The sequence below is a fragment of the Colletes latitarsis genome, chromosome 11, assembly GCF_051014445.1.
Source record: "Colletes latitarsis isolate SP2378_abdomen chromosome 11, iyColLati1, whole genome shotgun sequence".
Lineage (NCBI taxonomy): Eukaryota > Metazoa > Arthropoda > Insecta > Hymenoptera > Colletidae > Colletes > Colletes latitarsis.
Window position 1 is genome coordinate 28,762,572 of NC_135144.1, and position 22,861 is coordinate 28,785,432.

At 40.3% G+C, this 22,861-nt stretch overlaps 1 protein-coding gene across 1 annotated transcript in view; it reads right to left on the reverse strand.

Moving 5' to 3' along the window:
• The window catches only part of LOC143348113 (uncharacterized), a 57,475-nt gene extending 36,032 nt beyond the window's left edge, over positions 1 to 21,443 (reverse strand). Inside the window, exons 1-2 of the mRNA XM_076777985.1 lie at positions 20,487 to 21,443; positions 20,319 to 20,416 (exon numbers count right to left, since the gene is read on the reverse strand). Coding sequence (XP_076634100.1) covers positions 20,319 to 20,416; positions 20,487 to 20,529 — 141 coding nt within the window. The 5' untranslated portion in view covers positions 20,530 to 21,443. The remainder of the gene's footprint in view (positions 1 to 20,318; positions 20,417 to 20,486) is intronic.
• Positions 21,444 to 22,861: the final 1,418 nt, after the last annotated feature.

The window sequence follows — 22,861 nt, forward strand, 5'->3', positions numbered from 1 at the left end:
ATGGGCTGCTAGCGAAATACGTCGAGACATAAATATTGTATCTGGAGCGCTATATATTACCTGTATCGAATACATTACCTAGCTTGTCCTCTGTTCTTCGTTCTGCTAGTTCCTATCTGATTGAGATCGTTGCCATGGGAATGCGTGTACACCGATCCGATCCGATCCGTACCGATGCGACGCAATCCGTTCGCGGCGCGTCAAACCGTTTTCTGCCCCGCGGAAACGAAACGTTTCTCGGTTGGCAGCCTTTTTACATTCGATCGCCGACCGTCGTCGGGCTTCTTGCTAAATGCCTAATCGCGAGACTCGAACGGCTGCTTCGCAGGGGTAACAGAGAGTTGCTGTCCCCTCGAAACAGTAATTCCAATTCGAAGAAGTATTCAATAAAATCTTTATAAAATATTCGATATTCACGAACAAGCCCCGGCAGTGGTTAGCGCAAGAATAAAAATGTCCAAACTCCGGTGGTCAGTCGTCTGACCTACAATACCGACGGGGTCCCATAGCCAGCGTTCTTGCCCTGTGTCCTAACCGTTTCCTCGGATTCCACGTTCGTCGATTTTTCAGCGCGGTCCACGTTTTGCACCCGTTCCTTCGCGATCACTCGTAGTTTGAGCTTGTACGCGACGGTCGGGCGGCGCGCGAGGAAACGTAATCATTTGCAATCCCGCGTAGAACCGCTTTGAAACTCCGCGAAGGAATTTATTAAAGTTTGACTAAGTCGCTTTACAAAGTTTCACCGGTGCACCGAGGCATCGCGGGACCGTGGAGAGAAGCGGGGTCCGCGGGGTGTTCGTTGATCGGGTACTGGGCGGGTGGTGGTGTGGAGGGAGGGAGGGTGGGAGGGGGGAAGCTACGAACGAGGAAACGGAGGGGAATCCTCTCGAAGAAACGGGACGAGCTGCTGAAGGAGGCGAAGGTGGAGGTTCAAGAGGTGGGCGGGGGGGAAGCGAACGAGATGGAAGAGGAGCAGGTGGCGCAGGAGGGCGGAGGGGAGAATGAGTGGGGTGGGGATGGTTAGGGCAAGGGCGGAGAAGGAGGAGAGGAAAGGCGATGGGGGCGAGGGTGGTAGCACTGGCGTACGCGGAACGACGAAGGGAGGCGAACGAGGTGAAGTAGTCGGGGGGATGAGAGAGGATGGTGGGACGGATAGACGGGACGATGGGTGGTGGGTTGCCGGGCGGGGGAAGGAGGCAAAGTTACTTTCCCAGAGAAATAAAAGTTAATGGAGTTCCCTGCCTCCTCCGTCTCCCGTCCTCGTCCCTCCACCTCGTACTTCTCCGTCGCCTTTTTCTTCTCTTCCATCTCTTCGCCGTCGTACAACTTTCACGAAAGTTATTATATCTTAATTTACTATTGAGCATTATCTGAAATTTCTCCGACGATTCCGTTTTAATGCGCTGCGGAACACAAACAAAGAATGTAACCGTTGGGCTGAACTAACCAAGAGAATCTCGCTGTTGTTACCGAACGAAACAAACTAGCTGGGAGACCAACGTCTCGGGACAGACTATAAACCATTCAACGCTACTTTTAGGTTATATTAAACGCGAATTGCTTACCTTTTTTCGAAAGAATCGGCAATCGTCTATTAGGAGCCACGGACCTAATGATAATCATACGAATGACCTGGTTGACGGTAAAAACCATAGTTTGTCATTCCGTGCGAAGGATAACTGAATAATTGCTTGAAAAACGCCGTATGTTACATTTCATCGACAAATTGGTATTCTTGATTTTCGTCTTATTTTGGTCTCTAGAATCCCGCATTAAAATTTTTCCCAGGTGTGGCTGAACACCCTGTATGTGATAATATTGAGGTATTTAGAATAGACAAAATTTCTGCTTCACTCTGTATACAAATCTCTCTGCAAAATCTAATCAGATCTTAAATCTGGAATATGAAATTTTAGTATATTAAAAAAAATTTGTTTTTTTTCAACATTTAAAGATCATCAGGAATTAAAATGTGTTCGCATAAAAAGTATGATCGGAAATTTAAAAGACACCGGTGCAAATCCTTCAAGACTTTGAAGTATGCAAATTGAAACGAGTGTATAATCAATTCGCAATTATGGTTAAACTCGTCTATCGGGTAACTTGATGTTCGTGGTGCAAAACCAAGGAACGTGTTCTGTGTTTTCATAAGTGGATGAACGTATATAATTTGACGCGGTGATCAGATAAAACTCGCATATTTTAAGTGATAGCGAACTAATACGATGTAGTAATTTTCCTTTCCAGGCGATAATTTTTTTATTTTTAAATCGGGGGTAAAAATTGATCCTCAAAAGCAGAAATTATATCCCGTATAAAAATTGATATTTACTAATATGCGACAATTATTTTTTTTTTAATCGTGACTGGATCGATTGACAAAATCAATCTACACGTTAGCTTTTGATCCTGACGTTGGAAGCAGGATAAATGATCATGGTAGGTTACTCCGAGGTCGCAGATGCTATTGATATTAGAGACGTACATTATCCAACATATAAGGATACATAATTCTACAACGATTACGAGACAGCCTCGTTGCGCGATACTTGGAAATATCGAGGTTAATCCCGATATGGTATTATAGGGTCTATTCGCGGCATGAAAAACCTCATGTTTCACTGTGATTGTCTCCTGCTTCTGTTTTCTTTCAAAAATTATAATTCTTTGTTTAAACGCCGATCACAAACCACAAAGGAGGCGAGGGGTAGGAAGTGTTAAAAGAATGTGACAACTTGTGACATACGGAGGAGTGGGAGTTGATTTCAACGACCTATACAGGGTGTTCTGCCACCCTAAGGAAAATCAAGAATACCAATTTGTTGATGGAGGCTTCGTCAAAAAGTTATTAACGTTTCAAGTTATTAACGAATTTTTTTCTCGAAAATGCGCAAGATTTCGAGGTTATGTCTGTTCACCAAAAATGATTGTAACTGACCCCCGTAACCGAAAATAATTTTTCCAAAACGATTTGAAATTTTTTTTTTCCGTCGAAAAATTTAACATCTTCTCGAATTTTTTTCTAGAAAATGGGTAGGATTTCGGGGGTATGTCTATTCACCAAAAATGATTGTAACTGACCCCCGTAACCGAAAATAATTTTTCCAAAACGATTTGAAATTTTTTTTTTCCGTCGAAAAATTTAACATCTTCTCGAATTTTTTTCTAGAAAATGGGTAGGATTTCGAGGGTATGTCTATTCACCAAAAATGATTGTAATTGACGCCCGCAACCGAAAATAATTTTTTCAGAACGATTTGAAATTTTTGTTTTTCGTCGAAAAATTTAGGCAATTAATTAGATTTTCGGTAAGGAATTTTTTTCTTGAAAATGCGTAGGATTTCGAAGATATGTGTAATGACTAAAAATGATTGTAATTAACCCCTGCAACCGAAAATAATTTTTCTAGAACGATTTGAAATTTTTGAATTTAATTGGTATTCTTGACTTTCATCTTATTTTGGCCTCTAGAATTCCCCATTAAAATTTTTCCCAGGGTTAGCAGAATACCCTGTATAATACAAGGTCACGGTAGAGCACAGAAGATGGTTAATAGGATTAGGATTGTCAGTAGTATCCCCACAAAAAGTCTAATAATGCAAAGTCGATGACCTTACTGGCCATTGTGTTAGTCATTAATTTGGAAAATGTTCGCCATCTATTGCCCTGTGACCCTGAATAATGTCAAGGTCGCTTCATAATATGTAATCGTATCCGTTTTGTTACGTAATTTTGTAACTATGAAATGATCTTAACATAACCTTAAAATATTGATAAAATAAGAAATTGTTTCTCCATGTTGGATGTTACATAAACAGTGATGAGAAAATGAATTTCCTATTACCTACTTAATAATTATATCAAACGATACCACTAGTCAAAGATAGTAAGAGTTACAGAGAAATAAAAAAAAAAACAGATTCTCATGCAAAAATTGCACATTCAGACTGTGATACCTCGTCAGCCATATTATCTAAACATTGTTGCGAAATGACAGCGAAAATGAGTGCAAAGAGTGGTCGCTCGTCTTCCGAATAATACATCTAATTCTAGACATCAAGAGTGGTTAACCGCGAGAAACGATAAGAACATCGATACGGGACGAAAGCAGGGAGCACAGTGAGAGAAGAATAGCCGAGAAAGTAGAAGATGCGCAAAAGTGAAGGAGGCGATGGTGGGGGGAGAGAACGAAAGAGTAGGAGGAGCGTAACGGTGAGGGGGAGGGAGAAAAATAAAAAAGCCCATTGAGAGGAAAATGAAAGAGAGACGAACTAGCGGGTGCAGTTTCTACGTCCACCGGGTATATGCCGCGAAATGGGATACATATGTATGTTGTATATCTTCTTTATGGCAACCATTAACATATTTTTTGCTATGCGTATTACCATACAATAGTGGCGCAAATATTACAACTTATGGCCGTAAATCAAAGCGATGGAAGGGGGAGAGGGGGAGTGAGGGAGGGTGGCTCGGAAGATGAGACGCCCGGCACGGGAAGGAGGACGGAAACGGGAATGTGAAATGGGATCGGGAAAAGGAAGGAGGTGAGAAACCGACTGAAAGTACAGCCGAGTAGGTCTTTTCGTTTCTATCGTTGGACGAGATATCGAGGCCACTTGGCTACGCAAGGTCGCCGATGTACGCCGCATTACGAAAAATGAGGATAATATAGGGTCGTTACGAAAGTCTCGCGACGCTTGTGACAATCGATTTCAAACTTTTCTTATTCACTGAATCGCGGTTTCGATATTGCGATTTAAAGATGCGTTATTTCTGCTCGACGCGTTCGTAAAACCATCGAGAATATTGCGCAAGGTTCTCGAAGAGACTTTTCCGCGCGTTTCACGACGATGTGAAAGCTGACGACAATGAAGTTTCCGTCAACGAAGTTAAATGCCACTCCGACTAATTCCCGAACCTCGAGATATTTGTCGTGTGCTAATAGACGGATTGCAATTAACAGCAGTGGCAGTCCTCGCGTCTCTTACGAGTTTCTGTCGTTCGCGTTCCGCCATTGATGCTACCGATTTCTCGGGAATAATTTATATTCATCCTCGTACAAATAAATCTTTATTTTTCGTCCGACGTTTCGACCGAGCGCCGGCCTTCTTCGAGATAACGATATTGAAATTAAACAGCTAGTACTAAAATGCAAATTGAGTATAAATATACGACGCGTCCCACTTAATTTGACCTCTTTGAGTATCACCGTTACTATTGATCGTGCCAAAAAAATTACAAGGAAAATAAGTATTTGGTTCGACGTCACGAAAATTATTAGAATATTACAAAATGCATTTACAGATTCTAATTTATGGATGTCGGCTACGACTAATAAGAAATTCGTTCGAGTCAGGCTAGGGCCACACGACCGTCAAAGCGACGTGCGTCTTTACGTTCTTTCTTATCTTGCAAACAACGACGACAGACAATATCGGCGTAAGACAAGGAAGGGCATAAAAACGGCCGTTGCATCGTTTCGACGTTCGTGTGACCCTGGTCTCGCTCGTGCAACGGTGTCCGCAAGACCAAACACAAAGGTTGCAAGCACGCACGTATAAGGACACGTAACGGCAGGCTTCGTACGATGTAAACAGACGCGGCGACTGCAGTGTTTACATCCCGAGTTCGCGTTAAAGAAAACAAAGAAGAAGATAACGCTCGAATTTCTTAGAGCGCGGACGAGCTTGCGAGTCGGTGTATTTTTTCGGATTTTGTGGCTCGACTGTTCCCCCTGAAAGGCGGCGAGAGCGCCCTCTTCCTCTCTGTCCCTTTCTTCCATAACTCGAACAATTCCAATAGTCGTTAATCTGTCGGAAACTTTTGGAAAACTTGCCGTTATTGCAGGTACAGGGGCGGGTCTATGCAAGTAGGATATAAGCGGAGAAGTAAAAGGTGAAGGAGGAACGACGAGGAGGAGGAGGAGGAGGGGGAGGTTGATAGTAAGGAGAGGGAAAGGAGGAGAGGAGAAAGATCGTTCGGGTAGGCGAAGAAGAAGCACGGTTGACGGTAGAGGCGGAGGAATCGGGGGAAAGGAGCCACGCAGGGTAGATTCCGCGCGGAGATGCGACCGGGGGGAGGATCCGGGGGGCACGGGGGGTACGGGGGGCGAGCAGCGGGGGTGAGAACCAGTGTGCCGAGGTAAGTTAAATAAACTTGTTTAGTTTCGCGGAAACTTCTGCCCGGCCATTGTATTCGACTGCCTCGCTGCCGAGTTTGCTCCGAAACTTTCGAATACGAACGAACTCGGTTCTCTGTTACGCTTTATTCGCTTGTTTTGCCAAGTCGCTACCTACGGTTAGCTACTCTTTCCTCTCGATATTCTACTATTTCCTTTGCCTATGCCCCATCCGTGGCCTGTCACTCTCTTTTTCGGCTCTCGTACCATGTAACCGCGAATCCCGTCCCCCACTTCCCTTTCCAGACCCACGTCGCACGGTGAGCTATTTATCCTCCCCTCCACGTAAAAAAAAAAAAATCATTTCATGAAAATATCCCCATAACGAAGTATTAATCGAACGTAGGACATGAATTGTAAATTCTTAATTAAATCGGTGACCACATAGGTACGACTTCTCCTTAGGACGACGTGCTGGTCACCGGTGACCGACGTGCATGATAGTTTGAATTCCACGATAGAATACATATAGGTTTAACTAATATTAATCGTCTTTCGAATCTAAATTTATTCAGCATATATTCAGCGTGTTTATGCTAAGATTTTATATGTTTGTTTATAAGAGCATAAAACCGCAGCGTTCGGTACCGAGCCTCGTATTGTTGCTACTAAATGCGAAACACCGCAATCCGATGCGGTGTTTACAACACAAAAAAGCTGCACGTTACGTTTGCCAAACTCGTATCGATCCACGACCAGCTAGCAATTTTGCGACAATTTTATCGCGTTGCATCATCGAGAAATTTAATTACCAATATTTATTCACTGCTGCAGTAATTACCTTCATGCAAATGTTATTGTTATATTTATTAATGTATCACCGAGTGTGCGCATAAAAAGGCATGGGCAGTTGTTATCGATCAGGCAACTGCGAACTGTTTTTTCCGACTCGTCGAATGCAAAATAATGTACACTGTAATAAACCGTAGTGCAATGGTGCTCGCTTTCAAGTGAAAACATCGGGAGCGCCAATTCGCTTGAAGGAGGGGTAGATAGTTATTTTTATCTCGAACCGAGGCCAAGAAAACGACGCGTGTCGAGGTGGGGGAATAATTCACTTGAAAACGGGGATTACTATACAGGGTGTCCGACTAACCCGGGGAAAAATTTTAATGGGGGATTCTAGAGGCCAAAATAAGACGCAAATCAAGAATACCAATTTGTTGATGGAGGCTTCGTTAAAAAGTCATTAACAATTAAATTAAAAAATTTCAAATCGTTCTGGAAAAATTATTTTCGGTTGCGGGGGTCAATTACGATCATTTTGAGTCATTAGACATACCCTCGAAATCCTACGTACTTTCGAGAAAAAAATTCGAGTAGGTAGACAAATTCAACAAGATTGAAAAGTTTCAAATCGTCCTAAAAAAATTATTTTTAGTTGAAGGGGTCAATTACAATCATATTTGGTGAATAGACGTACCCCCGAAATCCTACGTACTTTCGAGAAAAAAATTCAAATAGGTGGACAAATTTTTCGACAAAATTAAAATCTTCAAATCGTTCTGGAAAAATTATATTCGGTTGCGGGGGTCAATTACAATCATTTTGAGTCATTAGACATACCCTCGAAATCCTACGTACTTTCGAGAAAAAAATTCAAATAGGTGGACAAATTTTTCGACAAAATTAAAAAATTTCAAATCGTTCTGAAAAAATTATTTTCGGTTGCGGGGATCAATTACAATCATTTTTAGTCATTAGACATACCCTCAAAATCCTACGTACTTTCGAGAAAAAAATTCGAGTAGGTAGAATTTTTCAACAAGATTGAAAAGTTTCAAATCGTCCTAACAAAATTATTTTTAGTTGAAGGGGTCAATTACAATCATATTTGGTGAATAGACGTACCCCCGAAATCCTACGTACTTTCGAGAAAAAAATTCAAATAGGTGGACAAATTTTTCGACAAAATTAAAAAATTTCAAATTGTTCTGGAAAAATTATTTTCGGTTGCGGGGGTCAATTACAATCATTTTGAGTCATTAGACATACCCTCGAAATCCTACGTACTTTCGAGAAAAAAATTCGAGTAGGTAGACAAATTTTTCAACAAGATTGAAAAGTTTCAAATCGTCCTAAAAAAATTATTTTTAGTTGAAGGGGTCAATTACAATCATATTTGGTGAATAGACGTACCCCCGAAATCCTACGTACTTTCGAGAAAAAAATTCAAATAGGTGGACAAATTTTTCGACAAAATTAAAAAATTTCAAATCGTTCTGGAAAAATTATATTCGGTTGCAGGGATCAATTACAATCATTTTTAGTCATGAGACATACCCTCGAAATCCTACGTACTTTCGAGAAAAAAATTGTCGTAGGTAGACAAATTTTTCAACAAGATTGAAAAGTTTCAAATCGTCCTAAAAAAATTATTTTTAGTTGAAGGGGTCAATTACAATCATATTTGGTGAATAGACGTACCCCCGAAATCCTACGTACTTTCGAGAAAAAAATTCAAATAGGTGGACAAATTTTTCGACAAAATTAAAAAGTTTCAAATCGTTCCAAAAAAATTATTTTTGGTTACAAGGGTCAATTGCAATCATTTTTGGTGAATAAGCATACCCCCGAAATCCTACCCACTTTCTAGAAAAAAATTCGAGAAGGTGTGAAATTTTTCGACGAAATTAAAATATTTGAAATCGTTTTGAAAAAAATATTGTTAGCTGTGGGGGTCAATTGCAATCATTTTTGGTCATTACACATACCCCCGAAATCTTGCGCATTTTCGAGAAAAAAATTCAGTACGAGCGGAACTTTAAACGTTAATAACTTTTTAACGAAGCCTCCATCAACAAATTGGTATTCTTGATTTTCGTCTTATTTTAGCCTCTAGAATCCCGTATTAAAATTTTTCCCAGAGGTGGCCGAACACCCTGTATTATAAAAATATTCGAAAGTATGCAGGGTGTATCGGCTATTGGGTAATCAAAAAGTTTGAAAATCGATATTTTTTCGTCACGTTTTTCATACAACTCTCAAGTGCCGATGAGCTTAAAGAAATCTGAAATTTTTTACAATCTTACCCAAGTGTTTGGACAAAAAAGGAACAAAAGTTTGGCTGCTGTGTCTGCCTCTCCATTTCCGACTACTTCAACATAAGCAGGAATCCATGAATATAATATGTCTTTATAGATAATTATAAATTTTCATAAACAATGGTGTATACTTCACTGATGAAAATCGAGAAGGTTATTGGTAATCCAAGGAGTAGTCTATCTTTAGAGGCACACACAACACTGAAGAATGCGCACAAGGATCCTTTTGTCGTTATCTTTAATAACAGAATGACAAAAACGCATAAGTAAAATAAACGTAACCTATAATTTGCACTCGTACGACGTCCTCAGTTTCGTTGTCCGTTACACTTACTTCCGAAGAAAGAGATCATCGATTACGACATCTACATCAATTTTTTTTAACAAATCCCTACAGATGGCGACATCGATTACTTCACGTCGAATGGAAGTGAATCGCCCAACAAGCACGAGTTCCATTCTTACATTTTGAGGCGTCAGTAAAGATACGTTTACTCAACCAAAAGCCATCTCTTAACACTTTTTGCATCAGGATGCAAATGATTGTAAAAATTGTTAAAGAAAAAATATGAAAAACGATGAAACTTGGAAAATAATCTCAAGTTAAATTTCTAAAGGTGTCTACAACGTTTGGTGGGGATAATATTAATTCGATGATCGTAGAGGAATAGAAGTGGCCCCTTTCAAATATTCCCAATTCCGGTGTGAAACGATCGGACGTCCCGTGTCCCGGGACGTGGCGGCGGAGCAGAAATTGGCCCACGGGCCGAAATGAGCGCGACACGCCTGCCCGAGAGGTTAGACTCCCAGTGGCCCAGTCGCGACCTTTTCTTCCACGTTGGTCCTGCGGTTGTCGCCGTCGTTGGCTCGTTTGTCGTCCGTTTTCTGTGAACTGCGTGGCAAAGACCGTCCTGGGATCCGATCGGAAACAAAATCGGGCAAAGTGCCCCGTCGCTAGTGTGGCAGCAGACCGAATGGCTTATTGATTTAACGAGGGAGAGAAAGAGGCGAAAGAGAAACAGGAGGGAACCGAGCACGGGGAAGCTCGCCGAGGCTCGAGGTGGCTAGGGAGAGGCTGTGGAGGTGGGCCGTGGGGTCGCGAGCAGGAGCCCGCGGGACGAGGAGGAGGAGGAGGGGGGGGGGGGAGTAGAGGAGGTTAGGGTGAGGCCGGGGGACGAAGGAGGGGGGCCGGGATAGAGGGTACGGAGAGGAGATGAGTAACGCGGAATAGGCTAGGCGGCGGTGGGTCTGGGAAGGGGGGGCTCGCGGGTTCGCTGGCTCGCGAGGTCGGGAACGGCGGATAGAGTAGGGTGAAACGGGGTAAGGTAGGGTAAGACAGGGGTCGGGGGCCGCGGAACAAGGGGACGCGAAGGGCAAAGGGAACGAACGAAAACGAACGAACGGGACGTGTACTCGGACGAACAGAAAGAAGAGGAGAGAGGTTGAATGGAACGACTAACGCGCCTTCGAGATTGAGTTCTTTGAAATATTCTCCTACGCCATTTTACCTTCGCCGGGGATGCGTCGCGATACCGCGTTCCTCGGGCTGGGATCGCCTATCAACGGGCGCGTTACACTATTTCCACCGGGAAAATTGAAATAAAATTGTTGGAATAAATATGCTAGATGCAACGACGATGCCAGGCGCGCCAGACGTCGATGGCTGGCAACAGTTTTTAAGAGTCCTGCGCTAATGTTAGCGTAGAAGAAAGTCGAAACGAGGCGCAAAGGTCAATCATGCACGATACGATGCAACAATGATACGTTGCAAAATATTCGAGTTCCCGGAAATACGACGTTACTGTCTACAATATCTGGCGTATACCTTCTTTTTCCAATTTATATTCCAATATAAGGCTGGCAAACAATACTGGCTATTATCAGTTTCTATATAAAAGGGACATTCGCTTTCGCGTTCCATTCAAGTATTCTTCCCTTCTGAAGCTCGTTATTACCGCAGCAATTTTTAGCCGACATTTTGCAAACTTTTTTACGGTTATAATGGCCGCAACCGCAAACGTTGTAAATGTTCGACGGAAACGTAAAAAAAGGCAACTCCTATGGTCTTAATCCCTCGTTCAGTTACTCGATCGAGGTATGAATGTTGCTGGTAGATGTTTTACTTAAATAACGCGTTCCCGGGGTTCATCGTGTCATAAACCCCAGCCAAAAGGAGGCCAATCCGGAGGTCTTAAGGACTGCTATTGGGAGAATCAAGATAAAATTATCGCGCTGCGGTACGATTATATCGTTAATGATACCCAAATCATAACGACGCCATAACGCGAGTCCGTCGGTATAGTAATTATGGGAGCAGTAACAATATATTCGGGTCTTACAAAGAAAGTGCAAATCCTTCGTGTTACCGATTTCCTTGAAAGACCACTATTTCCTAACCTCTTTTAGATCATGCCTCCTAAAATATATTTTAAATTATGCTCGTAGCTTTTATCATGTACGGTACCAAAATTCTATATGAAAGTTCGACCAAAGTTTAATTCAACAAATATGGTAATATTGTTTATTATTTGAATAAGATTAATAATCGAAAAAATTTTCGTTTCGATTGGAAAGTTGCTCGAAGATCGTCCGCGTGTCCGTAGTGGAATATCGCGACCGATTCGTAAAACGACGCCCGAATAGTGCACGATTGGTCATTGGCCGATCAACAAGTGGCTCATGATTTTGTCAGTGGCTTTGCGCCGAGTAGCCCGCTGGCCGTCCCGGCGTTCGAACGTCTGTCTGTCTGTCTGTGCGTTCGGTTAGCCGGCCCGACTGTCCGCCTCTGGTTACCCGATGTGGTCTACCGCTAAAACACTCGCGGCGCTACGTTCCCCGCGCAGCCAACTTGTCGCGCATTAAACATTCTACCGTATTCACGGAAAACTCGATCGGTTAGCATCGGTTACTATCGGTCACCATCGCGCCACCAGATCTTTCATACGATCGGCATTTCGTACATTCCATCCCGGGGTCCATCGATTCGATTCGTTCTAAGCGTCTGGCATTAGTGGATTATATTTTTCCATGATCGAACAATTTATCGAATAGAAATCATTGCAATTGCAATCGAAAAGACAGATTTCAATTCGAATTGCAAAGGTGGATTCCTTTCGCTATTACCATCGATCGTAATCAAAGTTAGATTTTACTTAAAATTAACTTTATGAAAAATTTACATTTCGCTTAAATCACGTTACTTTGAATTTCTTCGTTCAATTATCGAAAACATTTCGAATAAATTTGATACACATCCATCGAACAATTTCATTCTCTTTGTTCTGTAATTGGTACGAGCAATTAGAGAAATTAATTGTGAATTGCAATCAACAATTGATGATTTCCTTTGTGATTTTTAATTGAATTATATTTTTTGCCCCGGTTTTGTTTCGCGTCTGATTATTTCTGTAGTATCTTGGAGGTTAGGTTTGGCCTAACCTCAACGTAATATTGTATTCGGTATACAATTGAATCTGGATTTATTTGATTAATTACAGGTTGTCCACTAAATTTAAATGTTTGTAATATGAAATTTATACAAAACCAAAAGTTTTAAATTGAAAACTACAAATTTAAATAAAAATTATAAAAATAGATTATACAGGATGTTCGGCCATCCCTGGGAAAAATTTTAATGAGGGATTTTAGAGGCCAAAATAAAGCAAAAATCAAGAATACCAATTTGATGATGGAGGCTTCGTTAAAAAGTTATTAACAATTAAATTCAAAAATTTCAAATCGTTCTGGAAAAAATATTTTCAGTTGCGGAGGTCAATTACAATCATTTTTGATGAGTAGACATACCTCCGAAATCCTACTCAGTTCCGAGAAAAAAATTCGAGTAGGTGTGAAATTTTTCGACAAAATAAAAAAATTTCAAATCATTCTGAAAAAATTATTTTCGGTTGCAGGGGTCAATTACAATCATTTTTGGTCATTACACATACCCCCGAAATCCTACCCACTTTCTAGAAAAAAATTCGAGAAGGTGTGATATTTTTCGACGAAATTAAAATATTTCAAATCGTTCTGAAAAAAATATTGTTAGCTTTGGGGGTCAATTACAATCATTTTTGGTCATTACACATACCCCCGAAATCCTACCCACTTTCTAGAAAAAAATTCGAGAAGGTGTGATATTTTTCGACGAAATTAAAATATTTCAAATCGTTCTGAAAAAAATATTGTTAGCTTTGGAGTTCAATTACAATCAATTTTGGTCATTACACATACCCCCGTAATCCTACTCAGTTTCGAGAAAAAAATTCGAGTAGGTGTGAAATTTTTCGACAAAATAAAAAAATTTCAAATCATTCTGAAAAAATTATTTTCGGTTGCAGGGGTCAATTACAATCATTTTTGGTCATTACACATACCCCCGAAATCCTACCCACTTTCTAGAAAACAATTCGAGAAGGTGTGATATTTTTCGATGAAATTAAAATATTTCAAATCGTTCTGAAAAAAATATTGTTAGCTTTGGGGGTCAATTACAATCATCTTTGGTCATTAAACATACCCCTGAAATCTTGCGCATTTAAACATTAATAACATTAATAACTTTTTAACGAAACCTCCGTCAACAAATTGGTATTCTTGATTTTCGTCTTATTTTGGCCTCTAGGATCCTCCATTAAAATAATTCAGTTCGTTACTTTTCACATTTATTCTATTATTTACTAGTGAAATACTAACACCACTTAGGATGGAAGTGCCATGTTGAGATGATTAAAGAATTTAATCCTGAGATATGTAGGATAGTAGAATTCCATCCATTAAATCCAAAATCCTTTAAATTAAGGTTTGTTAAATCGTGGTTTAACTCGATTTAATTCGATGTTTAAAGAAGCTACGTAACATAATATTTTGTAAATTCCAACTTTCTTCAATAAATTTCACTTCAAGAAGACATTATTTTAGTTCGTTAATAGTTCGTTGAAAATGTTCTTTCACATTCTTTCTTAGGTTCGAAATTAGTAGTAATCGTAGTAAAGGATCAGTTGTAATACGTTCTACACGTATTCTTTCATTACTTGTTACATTCTGTTTAATAAATCATTTTTATATAATACACAAAAAAAATAAAACAGCCTGGGACTCATAGCACCGTAAATCGTTAAACGGTTGAGGTTAGTTTTCCAGGCGACAAGTCCATTGCTTTTTCCATAACCTTAATTTCACATGACGAACTAAATCGATAACACCAGACTCGTTTCAGAGACAAGGGAAAAATGGACTTAAAATACAAATACGACAGAAACAAAAAGAGATTCAAATAAACACTTTAAATGACCAAGATAAGAATATTGATAATTGACTGATGAAACAATTCATTCAGTAAAACATTTTCATGTTTGTACAAGAAACTAACAAAAAACGTGTTGAATTTAATAACCCACGCACGTCTGTGTGCTTACTTTTCTTATTTGCGTAATAAAGACATTATCTATCGATCAATCTACAAGACCCTTCACACTCGTTCTCCTTCTTACCTTGTCAATCTGATCCGTGCTAACCTTTCGTACTATTCCGCTAATGCCGATCCCACCCGTTCACAATTATCTATTAATACACCATATCGTCATACGTCTAAATTCCAGGTTTCGTATTCGTATTTGTCCTTTCTTTATTAAAATCATTTTCTTCCGATAATTCGTACCATTTTCAACGCTACCTTCGAACAATTTCACCAGACTTTTGTTTCCGTTCTGTTTTACGCTCAGTCGTTGGCGCAATATCTATCAGCTTCGGTTTAAACCTAACCTGCATCTCGCCTTTACGCAACATTAATCTATTCGATATATTATATGTACACATTCTTTATTTGTATAATGCAGGCATTATCAATCATGCAGTCGATCGATAACTTTGAGGTTAGATTTAATAGCAGCTGTACTTCGACTTTGCGCAATATTATTCTATTCGACATATTATATGTACACGTTCTTTATTCGCGTACTAAAAATGTTATCAATCATGTAGTCGATCAATAACTTTGAGGTTAGATTTATAAGCAGTTGCAACCCGTCTTTGCGCAATATCGATATATTATATGCGAACTTTATTTATTTGCGTTATAAAAACATTATCGATCGAACAGTCGATCAATTACTTTTGAGGTTAGATTCAAACGGAATCGTAACTAGGGCCGGGGACATATCAAATACCTGAATATTTCGGAGGTTCAATTATTCGGTCGAATAAAATTTGAATACTATTTAAATATTTTACAGATATTTGATTATTAGAATACTATTTCAGGACTTGGACTATCAGACGAATCGATTGAAAGCTTGATGAATGGTTTATGCACTACTAAATCTGTAAATTGTATATACAGGGTGTTCTGCCAACCCAGGGAAAAATTTTAATGGCGGATTCTAGAGGCCAAAATAAGACGAAAATCAAGAATACCAATTTGTTGATGGAGGCTTCGTTAAAAAGTTATTAACGTTTAAAGTTCCGCCTATACTGAATTTTTTTCTCGAAATTGGTTAGGATTTCGGGGGTATGTCTATTCACCAAAAATGATTGCAATTGACCCTTGTAACCAAAAATAATTTTTTTGGAACGATTTGAAACTTTTTAATTTTGTCGAAAAATTTCGAACCTTCTCGAATTTTTTTCTAGAAAGTGGGTAGGATTTCGGGGGTATGCTTATTCACCAAAAATGATTGCAATTGACCCTTGTAACCAAAAATAATTTTTTTGGAACGATTTGAAACTTTTTAATTTTGTCGAAAAATTTCACACCTTCTCGAATTTTTTTCTAGAAAGTGGGTAGGATTTCGGGGGTATGTCTATTCACCAAAAATGATTGCAATTGACCCTTGTAACCAAAAATAATTTTTTTGGAACGATTTGAAACTTTTTAATTTTGTCGAAAAATGTTACACCTTCCCGAATTTTTTTCTCGAAAATGCGCAAGATTTCGGGGGTATGTCTATTCACCAAAAATGATTGTAATTGACCCCCACAGTTAACAATATTTTTTCCAAAACGAATTGAATTTTTTTTTTTCTGTCGACAAATTTCGAACCTTCTCGAATTTTTTTCTAGAAAGTGGGTAGGATTTCGGGGGTATGTCTATTCACCAAAAATTATTGTAATTGACCCCCGCAACCGAAAATAATTTTTTAAGAATTAATTAAAAGTTTTTTTTTTCGTCGAAAAATTTAGGCACCTACCCCCTGTCGATTTTTCTTAAAAATTCCTAATAACTTTTTAGCGAAGCCTCCATCAATAAATATTTATTCTTGATTTTCGTTTTATTTTGGTCTCTAGAATCCCCCATTAAAATTTTTCCCACGATTGGCCGAACACCCTGTATATGTTTTCAAAAATGGCAGTAATATTCGTTTATATTGAAAAGTTCAGTTCGATAATACGATCAATTATTATTATTTAATTTTTAATCTCTGCTTTCCTAGTAAAGAGATTATCAGGTAATCGATGGACAACAACTGTAATTCGCTCACGGAGAACATTCTATTCGATATTTCATGTGCACGTTTTTTTTTTATTTGCGTAATAAAGATGTTATCGATCCAGCAGTGAAACGATAATTTTAAAGTTAGATTTAAAAGCTGTTGTAACTCGCCTTGGCATAATATCGTTCTATTCGATACATTATATGCACACGTTCTTTATTTGCGTAATACAGACATTATCAATCAGGCAGTCAATCAATAACTTTAAGGTTAAATGTAAAGGCAGCTGTAACTCGCCTTTTGCGTAATATCGTTCTATTGAATATATTATTATATAGACTTTCTTTGTTTCTGTAATAAAGACGTCGATTAAGCGACCGATCGGTAACTTTGAGGTTAGATTTGAAATGCAGCCTCTTTATATTTTGTTTCTACGCTGCTTCTTAAAATCACAGCTATAGGTAGTTTGTGAAGAGAAAAAAAGACCCAAAACCTTTGATGATAATGTTCCACCGTTACTTTGGAAGCTGTTTCGGGAACCGAATTGAGCTCGCCTTCATCGTCCGGTTTCACGATACACTTGCGATCGTGTTTGCGTTCAGACCGCGCGGCACACTTTCTCCGCGAAGGAGCTTATCTGCTAGCGTGAAAGAGAAAGCAAACGTAGTCTCCTCGGTAACGGTGATTTTCCCTCTTAATTCGCCTTTTCGCACGATTCTCGCGGTCCATTTCGCTTTCCGTGCACGCGTGCGAACCGAGCGCGGACGAAGACTGGAAGAGTAAGGAAGGTTAGGTGGCACAAGGGAGGGGGAGGGGGAGAGGGGGGGACGTCGAGGAAAAGGTCGAGAGGCGAAGAAAGCCAATCGCGTGTATCGAAGAGAAGGAGACAAGCGTTTTGTTTTCATTAAGCAGCGAGGCGTCCTAGCCAAACGCGGCACGATAAGCGAAATTCAATTATTGCCGTTCGTTAGAACGAATTTACATTGCGCGCGCGGATTTCAATTTTTGCCTCGCGACGCAACGCGTACGTGCGAATGTGGAAATGCGGTCGTCGGTCTACGTGCTCGGTCGGCGATACATACGATGTACGCGACTTTTTTAGACCGTTTTCAATCTACGTTTATTCATTCTTTTATGGATACCCGTGTCTGCCTAGCAGCACGTTCGCCTTTTATTTTTGTTTCGCTCGCCCGAGGGCCAGCCGAATGAAAAGCTGAAATAGCCGACCGAGCGAAAATAAAGAGCACGCCGCTCTACTATGTAATAATAATTCTAATAATGATAATAATAATACGTATTTTTTGTGCTAAACTCGTATACGCTAACCCTTTCAGTCACGAATTTTCTTGTTCAGCTCGGTACCAGGCCTGAGCATCTAAATAAATTATTTGGTAAACAATCGTTGAGATGATAAATTTGAATTTGAATAAAATGAAAATTATAAAAGATGAAGATAATGAGAGAAGCTATTCGAAGTGTGCGGACTGGGTGGACCCTGCATTTATAACTTCGTATCGGTGAAAATGATGAAGATATTAGATTATGCAAGATAAAATGGACACCGTGTATATGTACACTGTTGTTCGTGCGTGCGATAAAGACGTTTAATGTTAATAATTAATCAAAGTTCCCATGTTTGCGGCTATTTTAGCAGAACGAATGGAAACCGAAAGAATATTCATAAATATGGGCAAAAAAACAAAATGTCGGTTACCCGACGTGACACTGACGAAAGAAGAGCGGAACGTTACGGTCTACTCGCCGAGGCGTTTGAACTTTGCAAACACACTCGAGCAGCTCTTACGAATCGAGCAGTGCACGCGTGAAAACCGTTGAGGACGAAAGGCTCGCCGTTGTGTCTCTCGCGTTTCGATTCCTAACCTCGTATCCTCCTCGAAAATCGAAACGTTCTCGTAATACGACGCGCTGTACGCTCGATCGAAAAAAACCTGGCCAATTTCAGAAGGGTATGTACAAAAATTATTTTACTGCATTTTTATTTTCCGACCCGTGACGAAAGTTTCGTAATCGGAAAAAATTGAAACGAATTCTTGGTGCAGAAGAGCACGTTTTATAAAATTCATATCTTTGCTAGAAACACATTTACTACCCTGCCATTTTTCCCTGTCTAGGGATATCCTCAATATTTGGTCAAATTATGGTGTAATAAGTACTTGTTGTTTCGTAATACTTCTAATTTCAATGACGTTATTAAACAATTTAAGACAATTAAGGTTCCAAGAGTTTTAACAATACCTTGTAAGTTTGAAACGTTCGCGTATTGTGCATCCGTAAAGATTTTAAAACGTAATATATAATATATAATGTTGTTAAAATTTGGAATACTGTAAAATAATAAGTGAATCGTTTATGTATCGAATGTTTCTAGTTTTTACATAATAATTTGGACCAATATCAAAGGTAAACTAGAACGCTTGAAGCGTGAATGGGAAGGACGTGTTAAATACATGTTAGAATTAAAATTTATACAGGATGTTCGACCAACCCTGGGAAAAATTTTAATGGGGGATTCTAGAGGCCAAAATAAGACAAAAATCAAGAATACCAATTTGTTGATCGAGGCTTCGTTAAAAAGTTATTAACGTTTAAATTTCCGCCTGTACTGAATTTTTTTCTCGAAAATGTGCAAGATTTCGAGGGTATGTCTATTCATCAAAAATGATTGTAATTGACCCCTGCAACCGAAAATAATTTTTCCAGAACGATTTGAAACTTTTTTTTTTCGTCGAAAAATATAGGCAATTGGATTTTCGGTAAGGAATTTTTTTCTCGAAAATGCGCAAGATTTCGAGGGTAGGTCTATTCACCAAAAATGATTGTAATTGACCCCCGCAACCGAAAATAATTTTTCCAGAACGATTTGAAACTTTTTTTTTTCGTCAAAAAATATAGGCAATTGGATTTTCGGTAAGGAATTTTTTTCTCGAAAATGCGCAAGATTTCGAGGGTAGGTCTATTCACTAAAAATGTTTGTAATTGACCCCCGCAACCGAAAATATTTTTTCCAGAACGATTTGAAATTTTTTAATTTCATCGAAAAATTTCATCACCTACTCGAATTTTTTTCTCGAAACTGAGTAGGATTTCGAATATATGTCTATTCATGAAAAATGATTGTAATTGACCCCTGCAACGGAAAATAATTTTTCCAGAACGATGTGAAATTTTTGAATTTAATTGTTAATAACTTTTTAACGAAGCTTCAATCAACAAATTGGTATTCTTGATTTTCGTCTTATTTTGGCCTCTAGAATCCCCCATTAAAATTTTTCCCAGGGTTGGTCGAACATCCTGTATACAAAGAGTGAATAAACATTTTTATCTTTAAAATGCCTAATTTGTTGGTTTTGCCGTTCATATTTTAAAACTTGCAGGTACATTATAACTTATATATTTACGAAAGCATTGTGTTTTGTAAATAATTATTCTGTTGAATTAAATTAATTTTATGCGTGATTCGTTTCTCTGTTAAAGATAGTGTGCTTTCGAGTACTGTCACGTATCGAACTGTGGCGTCGACCGTGCATCCGCGTTGCATTAGATTCTTTTCGGTCGCGCGTACATCGTTAACGCTCGGTTTCCGGTGTCGTTCGATGTTTAGTGACGGGAAGGAAATAAAGGAATGTCACGTTAGAAAAGACTGACCTTGTAAGAGAACTGGTCGAACATTCTGCAGACGTCGACGTCGTTGCCAAGAATCGTGTAACCGGCGTCCATGCTGTCCCGACGTTTCTTGTCGCTGCCTGGAACGAGGCTTCCGTCAATGAAAATCGCCCGTCGAAACGCGCGACGAGTCTCGTGGCGAGCCAGTACCGAACAAACTGATCGCGATTGCACCGACTATGCCGTCGCTCATCGTCTCGCGACTTCTGACGTGGGGGTCACCTTGCAGCTCACCGCCCGGGTTTACCAGCTTCCCCTTTATTCTTAATAAACGCGTTTCTGGCGATGATACGCGTACGCGTACGTAACCGACACAACCGGACTCTTCTTCCCGGCGAGCCAACCGGCTACGATCGGTACGATCGGCGGATCGATTCGACCGATCGATTAGGGACACGCGCGCGCGCGACACCGTTCGGCCCGACTTATTAGTCGCGAACAAGCTACACGAAACATAGGCGTCGATTTATTCGCGAGTCTCTGTTAATATCACGAATCGAGAACGCAGCACCGGGGGATCCTCTGGCATTAATACCGATCCACTCTTATCCGTCCCGTAACGAATCCCTCCGGTTCAGTCGGCTGCGTCTTCCATCGCGTGCCACCCTCGTTTCGATGATCTTTACGTCTCATCCATCGACGGCCACGAGATTACTTATTCTCCGTGGCTAGGAGAATACGTCTGGCTCGTGCTCCAACGGTTGCTTCCGATGCGCGTTCGGGCACGAAACGGGGTCGCGCGCGGTACGTGGCCCGCGGCGAGAAAACGCGGAAAAACACGAGACGCCGTAGCCGCGTGGGACGACGGGGGCGAGCCTAACGTTCCCTGCTCGTCGGTAGTTGCGCGTTTACGTCACCGTCGGCCGGGACTGGTTTTAAATCCAGTCACGATCGAAATATCCCGATGACAATCGAGATTCCACGATCACGGCCGTTAGAATATACCGGTTTTTCCGCCCCCCGGCGTCTAAGCCGGAGCACGTGGACGAACCGCGTTTATCGTCCGCAGGCGTCGCTTGCTCCACTGCCAAATCTGTTTCCTTCTAACCACCTAACACCGACCGCGACCACCGACTGCGCACCGGTACCGGCAACGGCAACGCCAACGTCGACGCTGAGAGCGAAAGCAACGAGGACGTTTGTGACGTCTGTGGTGGTGCCGCTGCCGCCGCCGCCGCCTCCAACGCCACCGCCGCCGCCGCCACCGGCGTCAACGTCGGACATGCTGTCGGTGGTGGTGGTTGTGATACCGGCGGAGGTGGTGGACGGAGGGGCAGGGGGGGAACGGAGAAGGTAGAGGTGGCGGAGATGGAGGTGGTGGTAACGGTGACACTGGTAGTGGTAACGGTCCGCGGTCTCTCTCTCCGTGCAGATCTCTCATACCCCTTTATCTATCCGAGACTTACGAGGGAACTTCGGCAATTGATACACTATGAAAAATTGGCATTTCTCCAGAAATGATGTACGTTTCGAATCTAACACAGGGAAATGTAACTGCTATTTCGAATATTCCCAGACCCAATGTAATTGTTACCAAAAAATCGCTAAGCGAAATCGTTAAACAAGGAATTGTTCGTTGTATAATAGTATTGTTTGATACGAGACGAAATTCTATTTTGTAATAGAATCGACTGGTTATAGTAACAGTTATCGACGAAGAAAATTTCTTTTGGATTTCTTTCTCGAATCGTAATAGCGAAATGAGTGCCCGTCAGGGCCATCTAAATTAAATTCCGTTTTTACGATGAGCTTGCAAAATAGCTCTTTTTACGACGGTCTTGCAAAATAGCATTTTCATGGCGGTCCTGCAACGACGATTTTTTCATAATATTCTTGATTTTCAACGAAAAAAATTTGTCCTGACGAAATTCGAAGCGATTTCGAATAATTATCCGTGGACGATAAAGTAATTTTAGTTTCGCCTTTATACGAATTTCCATAACCTCCCCCCTGTTTTCTAAGTACGGACAAATAACAAACTTGCTTCTGTTTATTTTTCTTACTGTTTTCTCGCTTCAAATGATCCCGTTTTAATATTTGAATTTTCTCTATTTCTTCGTAGTTTAACTGCACCATTTGACCCACTTTTCCGTTTTATAGTGTTACGGGCGTGCACGAGTAATTTATTATTTATTAAAAATGAAACACGAAAGGAGATCCATTTTGCAATAAACCTAGTATACGTCGTTTTACTTGGCTATTATTTAATGGGAAATTTGTTTACGATACCTAACCATCGGCTTTGCCCCTTCGTAAGATAATCCAACCTAATCTGTCCTTGGCTTAAACTAAATAATCGTATTCTGAATGTAATTCGAGGACAGGTTAGATTAGATTAGATTCTCCCGGTGAAGTGATATCCCCACCCACGTATCCCATAAATATTTAACTTTAATTGCACAACTGAATAAATTAAATCAGTTACATGTTTTCCTTAGAACTGTACTATGTTTGTTCCAAATATTCTTTCTGCAACAAATACTTAACAAATTATTTCATGTCATCACCCCGTATATGTATATGGT